This window comes from Micropterus dolomieu, linkage group LG13, assembly GCF_021292245.1.
Source record: "Micropterus dolomieu isolate WLL.071019.BEF.003 ecotype Adirondacks linkage group LG13, ASM2129224v1, whole genome shotgun sequence".
NCBI lineage: Eukaryota > Metazoa > Chordata > Actinopteri > Centrarchiformes > Centrarchidae > Micropterus > Micropterus dolomieu.
The window spans coordinates 18020896-18031953 of record NC_060162.1 but is presented as its reverse complement, the minus strand read 5'-3'; the positions used below and the strand labels follow the sequence as shown (position 1 = coordinate 18031953).

Sequence of the window (11058 nt, the reverse complement as noted above, 5' to 3'; positions counted from 1 at the left end):
ATTACACCCTCTTCCCCAAGCTTGCAGCAGTTCAAAGTGGGAGTGGAACTTGATGTTCTGTATGGGTCTTGGGCAATCAGCTGGACACCATGTTAACTGTGAAATACAGTGATATATTGAAAGTGTCCTGATGCTTCCCTTTCAGTTTTAAATCAGCATCAGGATGAATAATAAAATCAGGATTGGTTTTGGATTAATCTCTAATCTTAATTTAGTTTGCTTTTCATAATATTGTTTATATACAAGGCTTCAAAAGGTCTTTGTGAAATTGCATTTTGACGGTTTCTTTTTAGAATAGATCTCTGAAGGCCAGAGTATATACAGTCACAAGTATGTAGCTCACACTTAACTTCTCCTGCAAACTTTCTCTCAACTTTGCTTGTCATCACTTCTCAGTTTCTCTTATGGTGCTTTCAGACCAAAAGCGACGCGAGCGTTTGGGGCAGTGAGTTTACATACAAAGTCAATGCAAAGACGCGTAGAGCCGCGATTTCCTGTTGGGCGGCGCAAAGTGACGTGAAGGGGTCGGGGCCGGCGAAGCAAAAGAATTTGCGTGAGTTGAATATTTTCATCTCAAGTGAGAAAGTCGCATGATGCTGAGTCGCGAAAGCCTATCAGTGTTGAGATTGTCCGTACATCACCGATGGCTTCAAAGCGTTGTGTGGAGAGGGTCAGGCAGAGCGGGAGATTGAAAATCTGCTGGCCGGCTGAGAGCTGCTAAACTTGGGGGAGAGGAGCAGGGAGCAGCGCTGCAAACATCGGACAAATAAACACCCGTAGTCGGACTGGATTCTGCTCTGACAACTACGCCGTTTACTCGCAGGAGGAACTCGGAGTTAACTGCTTTTATTAAATTAGCTTTTTACTTAAGTTTTTGGGATTTCAATGTTGATTTATCTTCACTGGAGCTTCTCAGCAGCTAGCTTCCATGCACATCCGGTTCCAGTGTTGTTAGCGCCGTTAGCTCTGTCGGACTACGACTTCATATTTATATAAAAAACGGACAAAACTGGACATTACTTGGAGAAAAGAAAGCGAGGAGGGTCGAACTACCTGTTGAGTTCAGAAAACTTGTGTCTGTAACTTTATTCCAGCTATCATTGTACTTTACTGTGACCAAGTTAGCATAGCATAGACCTGATCGATCCAAACTCCATTCAGAAAACAAACATTTTAGAAGTTGTTGTCCTTTCCAGACCTGAAAAAGCATGAATTCATGTTTAACAAATCTGCATCATGTTTAGTTATTTCAGAATCAGTTTGATCCATTTATTGCTATTGAATCATAGCAAAATGTTTACTTTGGGTTCATACAGCTGTAGGAATGGCAAGTTGTGTTTATTCACGTTATCGTGTTAAAATCGCCTTCTTGCCTTATGTGTGAACACTTGCAGCAAATGTACTCACGCGAGGAAAGCGTGGCATGGAGAAAATTTGCGTTGTGTCTGAATGCCACATTACATCACCTCTAACACTTTTTTCAGATCTTCTGATCTCTCTTGGCATGTCTCTGTTCTCTCTCTCTATTCTTCTTCTCCACAGCATTTCCTCCAGACTGAAAGTCTGCTGCCCAGACAGAAGTGAATGCATTTCAGTCTACATGCCAAAGGAAGAGGGGAAATAGAGAGCAGGAATGTTGGAATCCTGACAAGAAGAAAATGACGAAGTTGAAACTCCGTCCTCCACATACTTCTGTCTGTCTGTCTCGCTTTTCATTACGTGGCTCAACATGCAGCTCTCAGGCCTTTAGTCACAGATTTGCAAAGAGCAGAAGAACACAAATAAAAGATTCAATAGAGTGGCAGAGACACTGCCTATCAACCAGAAACACAGGTTAAATCCCTGATCAAGTGTTTATCCTGAAACCACATGAAGTAACTGGGTTGAAATTAACAGAGCAGAGTGCTTTAAAGCAGACTCAAGCTGGACTATATTCACAAGTTTTTTCAGTTTGTCACCGTTTCCAACATAAAACCCATTCAAAGTTCTTAATACTAGAAAGATTTTACTGCTCTGAAACTAGTGGCTTTAGAACTGTTTACACAATTTTCTTAAAATAAACATGATGTAACAACACCATCTATGACTACTGAATCACCATAACGTGAGTATCTGTTTTGAACAAGTTATGGATAATGGATATCCAATGGATAAAATTAATTCACTGATTTTTAAATTCTTTAGAACAAACTCCATGGCTCTGGTAAATGGAGCCGCATTTAGACACAAAAAATTATCTAACAACTCTGTATTATAATTTCTTAGCAGAAACAGTGATCAGTAAACAAGACGACATTCGACACTGTACATAGTAAAGGATACACTTTAGATAGCATGAGGACAACATGGCACTAAAAATAACATCCACATCATCACTTGATAATGTAAGATAGCCTTAATGTTTTTTTTATGTCCCTAAAAAGTTTTGCTTCACTTGCCACAGTTGGACATGAAGTATAACTGCTTAAATGTCAACCTTAAATCATTTTTGCATGCTGTAATGGCAAGGCCATTTATGGTCTATCCGTGAAATTCTGTCAAGACTTCCCTTAAGCACATCTTTACACCTTGTGTAAAACTGATCCAACAAAATAACAAAATTTATAAATGGTGGTTTTGTTCAACTTCTAACAAGGATCTTTCACTCAGAGCTCCTGACATTGTTGCTGAATGACTGTGTGCATGACTGCTTTTAAATGACTTGTCAACAAGATGACGCAAACCCACATCTGATCTCAAAATTTTTGCATTATCACTCCTGTCCCTGCTAACTCGCTTTCAGGGTATTTCGGGTAGATGAGCACAAATAAGATAGCGTCACTGTGTATCAGTCAGGCAGCTGGTAGCTCAAGCCAACCAATGGACGAGCCAACACAGAACCAAAACAATACCCCTTATTACATAACGCCAACTACCAGTGAAAGAAACCCTCACCCACTTCAGTTACTCACACAGCCTTCACTCTATTATCTACCAGTTCAGCTTAACAGTGCTGCCAAATTTATACTACAGCACAATCATGAGCAAACCTTTTCCTGTGATGTTGCGTTATTGCATACAGTGGGTTACATGCTGTCTTCCTGTGCTAAGATACTATTTGAACACAATGCTTAAAAGTAAGTGAGACAACGAATACAATGTTGCATTAAATTGAACCCATGATTATATATTACACTGGGTGGGAGTTCTCCTGGAGAGGCACAGCGCTACAGTTCATTGAAATACAAGATATGTCTCATCGTGGTAGAAATGGCTGCATACACACATATTGTTCCAAGCTTGGCAATAGCTCTCCACTACAGCAACATTTGGTCTGAATCATTTCCCTTTGCAGGAAAGGAGGTGCAAGGAAAGAAAACATAGCCCCTCACAAACACACAGACCAACCACAAAAGCCTTGATGGTAGGGCTGAACGATTTGGGGGAAAAAATCTAATTGCTACTTTTCTGCCAAATATTGCTATTACAATTCGATTTGCCTTTTGAATTATCAGTGCCAGTCTATTTTTGATGGAAGCCAGGTGATACAGCACGGAGCAGATGAACCAGGCCCTGCGGCTGAAACACTTCAGCGTTGAGTTGACACCAGACAAGACCGCGGCATAGCCACTGCCTATGTCGGTTCGGCTTGGTCCATTATCCCACATTCAAGTTTCAATTGTTGCTGTAAAATGTACACACCCTGTGCCCGCTCTGATTGGTGAGTAGGACCGTAACAGGAGGCGCATGGCGCTTGTGATTGTCGAGCAGATCTGTCACACAAGGATGACAAACGGAATGAATCTGTAACTGCATGACTGTTTAAAACGGTTCAGATGCGCTGTACAATTAACCTACATTTTAATCGCCATCTTCACGATTAGCTAATCGCGTTCTTTTAAATCACAATTTCAATTTGAAAACGATTAATCGTTCAGCCCTTCTTGACGGGCACATTTCAACACACATGACAGTGTGACAACCAGTCTACAGCTATCTAGACACAGTTGTAAAGCCTGAGAAAGAAATTAATCAATGGTGTTGACGGCAGGTTGGAATATCAACCATCACCTATTTTGGACACTGCTGAAGAGTTGAGGAATTAGATCAGTCAGCTTAAATGTACCAGCTACTTGAGGCCCAACACATCCAAATCTGATGCATTCTGTAGACTGACTAATGAACAGCATTTTATCCCTTTTTTGCAGGATCCTGTAGCTTTCCTGTAGGTTCTCATGGCCACATGAGCTGCACATGCTTGACTGCATGTTAGGTCTACAAAGCAAAATACATACCACTGGATTACAAAGCATTCAAACTGAACATATGCCCATGTGACATCTCTTGAAAAGCCAGCGTGGCGCAGTGCAGGCGGGTCACATTATGCTGTGTGGCAACAACTATCAGTAAATGAAGCCCCATTTTGCCAGCTTTATCTCAATTACTGATGGCACTTCATGGATAGTTACTGGAATTAAATCTATTAACAATTTGCTAGCTGAATGAAGCTGCCTATTAATGAAGATTTGGTAAATACAGTGCTAGGATTGAAATCAGCGTATCTTTGTGGAAACAATGCAAAGTTTAATTCTGGTGCTACAGGTCTTGACCGTTAGAATGTGTTAAATGATTAATAGGCGCTATCAACACTGTTGATTTCAGTTGTAACATCAGAACTCTTCTCAGATAGCTCAGGGATAAACTACATCCATTACGTAATCAGATTCAATTTCAAATGTGTGTATTATGACCATATAAATCACTAAACATTGAGGCAACTGACTGCAGAGTAAAATGGAGGTCAACAACCATTTCTGCATCTATTAGAATAATAATTCTCTATTCCCTTCATTATTGCAGAAAACCGCTGTTCAGCTGCAAATCAGTGGCACCCTGCTGTGCTGCTCATAACTACTAGGCTTGAAATATTCCTTTAAAGTTGAACAGCAATATCCATCTGAACCAGAAACTGTACTTTATGGTTCTTAGAACAATGTAAAAGAGTTTTCTATCTAAAGTATTGGCACAATAGCTACTTTAGTACTTCAGACCTTTGTTATATTTCTGCCTTGGTAATGCAGCTTCTTGTTGCTTTTAGTGAATTGCTTTCATATAATTTTTAAGCTGAGTACATGTTTAACCTTTTACTGTATCACTTCTGCACAATGGTTAAGCAGCATATGCTTTCTCATATGATTAATGGCTGTCCACCCATAAACATCTTGATCTATTTCGCTGCACATTATTTTTTAGTTAGTGCATAATCCGTGTGTGAGAGCTGCAAAGTGATGATGGAAAATCAATTAATCTTAATGGTTTTACATTAGATCATTTAGGATGAGCCTTGTGAGTGCAGATATCAGCAGATGCCGATTATCTCAAAATGCCAGATATCGACCTGATTAGTCTATCACTACCTGACACCTACACTGAAAAGTGAGAATGACAGTGTAACCTAAGAAGTTTTACAATAGACCCTACAGACAAAAAAAGCTTCACCAAAAGGTGCATTTCCCACGATACCCACATGCACAATAACTGATATAATGACAACATTTTTGTGGCTGCACAGAAAGGGCAACAAAATAGAAAATAAATCTGTAACATTAGAGATGAGTATGTGTTCATTTTTGAAAAAACACAGAAAACATGCAATAAAAAAAAAAATTTAAAAAAAAAAATCATTCTCCAACAATCATTTTCTTGAAAATACTGGCGCCAAGTAAGCATGGACACACGCTCGGGCAGGGCAGACTGAGGTCGAAAAAGGAAATCCACACCTACGAGTTTGGGGGAGGAGGCAGTTGAGCTGTGGAAAAAGCATGTGTCACATGACTAGGACTTTAAAAATAGGGCTGCAAGAGAATTCGCATAAAATCACAATGAAAGTGATCAGTGTGAAGAGGAGACATGTCCCTCGTTCAGTAAGTCAGTCAGCTATTTGGTTTGTTTATGTGTTTCTACAAAAGGAAATATATGCAATGCCACACATGCCAACCTTGTACAACTTTGACAGCTACAGTGAATGTGCATGTGGTGCCTGATGAAGCGGTTTCTACTTAAAAAAAAAAAAAAACCATGTCACAAAAATAACCAAGACACAATGCAGCCAATGCACTCAGTTGTTTTGGCGATGTGCAGTTGGCCCAGTGTGTCATTTCCATGAGAGCGCCATAAATGTCAGACACAATTCTTTTTAAATAGCACTGCTATAAACTAGAGTTGGGCGATGTCTACAATGCAACATTGGATGGATGATGACAGCGGAAGCGCGCACACGCATGGGGGGCTACCAGTTGTCTTATGGAGATATACGGAAATAAGATGAGCTCTCAGTGACACTTGAGACTTTTAGGCGACTTTAGAAAACACTGCTGATGGTGAAAATGGAGCAGACAGAGGAGAGAGAGACAGAGCGAGGCGGGGCAAGCCGGGGCGTTTACCCGAGTTGTAGGTGTGTGTGAGTGTGTATTCCGAGGCAGGTGCAAAGCATACTTAAAAACAATAATAAGAATGTTCGTGGTCATTAAAACCTGCTTTCACAGGGTTGTATAATGAGAACATTTGAGATTTTTTTGGCTGGGGGGGGCGGGGTTTTACAATCACGATGCCGGCTCAACATCGTGATGTCTGTCATCGCCGATGGATGATGGCATCGTCTATCTGCCCAACCCTACTATAATTGTATATAGACGTTAAGCAGTCATTTCCCCTCCATACAATAGAGCTAAATAGTCACAGGAAAGGCTAAAGTACATGTATGGTGAAATGTGATAAATATCTCACCATGTGTATTGATTTTATAAGATAGCTCTTGCAGCTAAGGCTATATCAAGATTCTCTGCTCCATTAAAATCAACAGCTCTCCTGTAAACCAAATACAAATATACTGTCCCAAAGAAAAACATGTTGTTGCTCAATATTTTTGACCACTGATTGCATTTACTCTTTTGGCAGACGCTTTTATCCAAAGGGACTTACATTTGAGGAACAACATACAATCATTAACAGAGCATAAAATACAGCACGAGATCTACAACTGACAATACATATTAATTACATTGACATGAGATTGTTTTATCGCTTGCATCCTGATATCTTATTAGACAAACAGCTTTATACAACAGGCAACAAGTATCAAATGAAAAACAAATGTCTGTCAACATAAACTCTAATGGCATTTGGCTGACATTTGGTTACATTATCCACACCAAAGCCATAGAATACTTCATGCTATATAGGTATGCTGCCTGGACTGCAATCCCTAAAAAAAAATCCTAAATACCTTTATTTATTTGTTCATCCTAACTGATAATTCTAAGATAATGAACAGAGCATTCAAAAGTAGCAGCTTGGCAGTATATTATTTGAACACTGTATTATTTGGAGGAGTTTCAAATTATGTACAGTATATGGATGATGCAACACTGTTCATGACAAACAGCCATTACTGACCCAACAGACTACAATCATACACGTTTGAATAGCACAGTAGCTTCTTTTAATTCTGTTATTAATTATTTAATATGATACAATAACTACTAAATACTCCATTAATTAGTAAGCACTTGGTGTTTCTCAGTATCCGTTCCTATCATCTAAAGCACAAACAGCTGCCTAGATAGCTCCACTGCTATTTTTTAAGAGGAAGAGTCTTGCATGTTTTAGAGTTAGGGTTCACCAGTCACACTCAGTGTTGTGACTTCAAAGTTAACAGGTATGTGAGGAATGTTTGCCTGCCACATCATTACTAGGAACATGAAGGAAGGCAATTCTGAGGTGTCACACATAAGCCAAGATGTGACAACAACAGGAGGAGGCGACAGCGATACACAGCCAGATACAGGATACAGATGGGCTGTAACCTGGAATGGACTGAATTTACTAAGTGAACCAAGTGAACGTGCTGAACATGTTCTGAACCAAACAATCATGTTGAATGATGCTGTAAATGAAACATTTTAACATTAAGCACACAAGCTCTGAAAGGCATACTTCTCAGTTTCACAAAAATTGATTTCAAGCATGATTTCATGACAAGTAAGGAAGCACATGACCATGCAGAAGCAGCCACGTAGCTTGCTTGTACTAAGCTCAAGTATAACCAGCACCATAGGCACGTTTTCACTTCTGACATTTATAACAGTCTGTGTTACTACATGTACGGTTTCCATCACATGCTAGCTCAGCCAATTTAGTCACAATTATCTTACACAGCTGAGTAAGGCTTTGTGATGCAAGCTGGAGCATCATACATACAGTTACCTTTATTGTTTCATTTTCCTTGTCTGAAAATCAACATTACAGTACAGAGAGTCTGGACTTGTTCGCGATATATTTCACTCAAGATGTGTGGCACAAACAGTGAGTGTCCATATTACTTGGATCTCATATTCACATCAGCTATTTCTTACCCTCAGACACCGATCTCTGCTTTAGTTTAAACGTTGTATCAGCGCACCAAAAGCCATAACGTTACCCAAAATATTCTACAACAAGCTAAAAATGTATCATCCCAGCCTTAGCCACATAATTAGCTGCAATCGATAGCATGTGATCCTACAATCTGATGCCTTATTCCACTCGGTCGTTTAAGATATCTGTTTTCAGTCTGTGGCTAAAAAGATCATCGATGTAACGTTATAAATCCAAGCCCCGGGAAGCTTTACTCTATGTGACAGTGCTGATGAGAAGGAGCAATGGGGAAGGGAAAGCGGATCTTATGATACATTGGACAACAATGACAGGAATTCGGACTCAAAGCAGACACCGAGCTGTAACGTTAACGGTAGATGCTCAATCCAGAGGAAAAAGCCTTCGCAATAAAATTGTTGAACCATAACAAGGCCAGCGTCTCTGCCGTTTGATCCCCTTACATACAACATACGACAGCGCATTAGTGAAGTTGAGCTAGCTAAACACCCGACTGCACACATCTACAACCAAAATTATAGTCTTCATTAGGTAGTTTGGTTTGCTGGCGGCTAGCAAGCAACACATCGGCAGCTAAAGCAGCGAACAGCTGGCCTGTACACGTAACTAACGTGAGCCCGTGTCATTTTCCCCTAGCCTGCTAACGTTACCGCCGCTAGCTCATCGAGCTGGTATTAGCCTTGTATGCTAGCTAGCATCGCCGGGTGCCGGAGAACTGTCTGTCAGTGAAAATGAGCCCAGAAACTTCACATTTGATCACCTACCCATGTCAAGAGGCTTTCACACAGTTCCATTCGATCCAAGCACTCTGATGTACTCATCGTTAACTAACGTGGACCGACTTTGTGTGGTGAACAGAGCCTGAAGTTAACAGTCGGCTTCATGTAACGTTACTCCCGAGTCTCTCGCTCTCTGGGTGCCTCCCGGTCGGCCAATAGTCGGGCTCGCTTCTTCGCTGGTCCGGCGTCTGCCAGCTGAGGGCTGGGTGGGCGGAGTCAAAAGTGACTATTATGAGAAACTCCCACGATTACATTAAAACAAAAACCCAACCGGAGAAATTTTCCGGTGGAACATGAATGTCATATAAAATGAGCAGGCCTGCCCACAGAAATGACTGGGCCCCTGAAAAGGTCCAGTAAATGGGCCCTCTGCAAATCTGCTTTACTCATGTCAAGGCATGCTGTGCTCTCTCTCTCTCTCCTACATAAACACATACATGGCCTGCGCATGTGGTGTACTTCTGATGTTTTGAGGTTGCATACAACAGCATGTTTTCATTATGAAACAGGCTATATTTTACTAAAGCAAAATTACATTAATTTTAATAAGTAATGGTGAGTTTTTTGGTTCTAAATAAAATGTGGTTATCTTTGCTTATATTTAGAATGAACATCATTAGTGCTGGACTACATGGGCCCCCCTAGCAGCTGGGCCCCAGAATGCTTTCCCCTCCCCCCCCCCCCTTGTGGGCTGCCCTGAAAATGAGTAGAGTACATTTTGAAGCTAGGTAAAAACAAACTGAACTGGCATATACAGTCATTTTGAAGGGAAGAATAAAGAACATTTGCTTGCAGGGGCTGGGCTGACCTGTAGCAAACATGAGCTGTTCAACCCCTCTTTACCCAAAGTTTGTTTGAAATGCAAAAGTGACCTTAGGCCCCATTTCAGTTTAATTATTCTCGACTGGTGCATATTAAAAAATAAATCTGTAATTTATCAAAAAACCACAACGTTATTGCCATGCAGACAACTTGGGAATTTCATGGCCCCAGGCCCTCAGTGACCTCTTTGCTCTGTAGGTGATCCAGCCAAAGGGGAAGATAAACAAAATGCATTAGCATGAGCTGTGTGGGTACAAATAGAATATATAGGATATGTTCAGAAATTATAGTATTTTAGTGCAGTGCTTCACAACCTGGAGTAGCAAGGTTAAATTAGAGGGGTCATGAGACTATTGCCAGCAAAGGAAAGCAGAAAATGTATGCTACACAAAATGGCATTCCTCTAATCTCTGCATTTTTCTTGTAAATTACTGGATCATTTTACCTCTTTGGGCCTCTTAAATGTATTAAACTAAAACGAGGTGAAAACACTGCCTTGGTTGAAGTGGAGTTACAAACAAAAAGGTTTGGAACAATTGATTTAGCGGATTCCTCCTTCAGCTAGATTATTGACACTGGTATATTGATTTACCATTTTGAAAAGGCAATTTGCTCCCGAAACTTGACAAACACAGTGAGAAGGCACAAAACATATACCAGCAAAACTTAGCTTAGATGATGTAGTATGTAGGGGTAAAAAAAACAGCTGCCTCATATTTATATTTTGGAAATTCTGATGCAGATTGCGCCACAGCACTGACTCGTCAATCAGCTACAGTATTTTCACACCAGACTCTCACCTAACCAGTTCTGGAGAGCAGCAGAGGCATTTACAACACACGCTGCTTTCATTGGCTTCAGTTCAGCTCACAAAAGGGTGGAGGTTGCTGAAACACCCCAGACGACAAAGTGGAGAAGACGCCAATCAGTTTAGACAGTGAAAAGGTACGACACAGATTTGCATGTGCCACATCTTCAAGTGAGACATTTCAAGAGGGACTGATGGGTCTTTTTTTAGGTGATCTGAAGCTGTCAGACAAACTGA

General features: G+C 40.6%; 1 protein-coding gene across 3 annotated transcripts in view; it reads right to left on the bottom strand.

Annotated features, from left to right (window-relative positions):
- Nucleotides 1-9366, bottom strand: part of hook3 (hook microtubule-tethering protein 3) — a 28627-nt gene extending 19261 nt beyond the window's left edge. For all 3 annotated transcript variants that reach the window (XM_046066635.1, XM_046066637.1, XM_046066638.1), the window contains exon 1: nt 9177-9366. In XM_046066635.1, the coding sequence (XP_045922591.1) occupies nt 9177-9233 (57 nt within the window). In that variant the 5' untranslated portion in view covers nt 9234-9366. The remainder of the gene's footprint in view (nt 1-9176) is intronic.
- Nucleotides 9367-11058: the final 1692 nt, after the last annotated feature.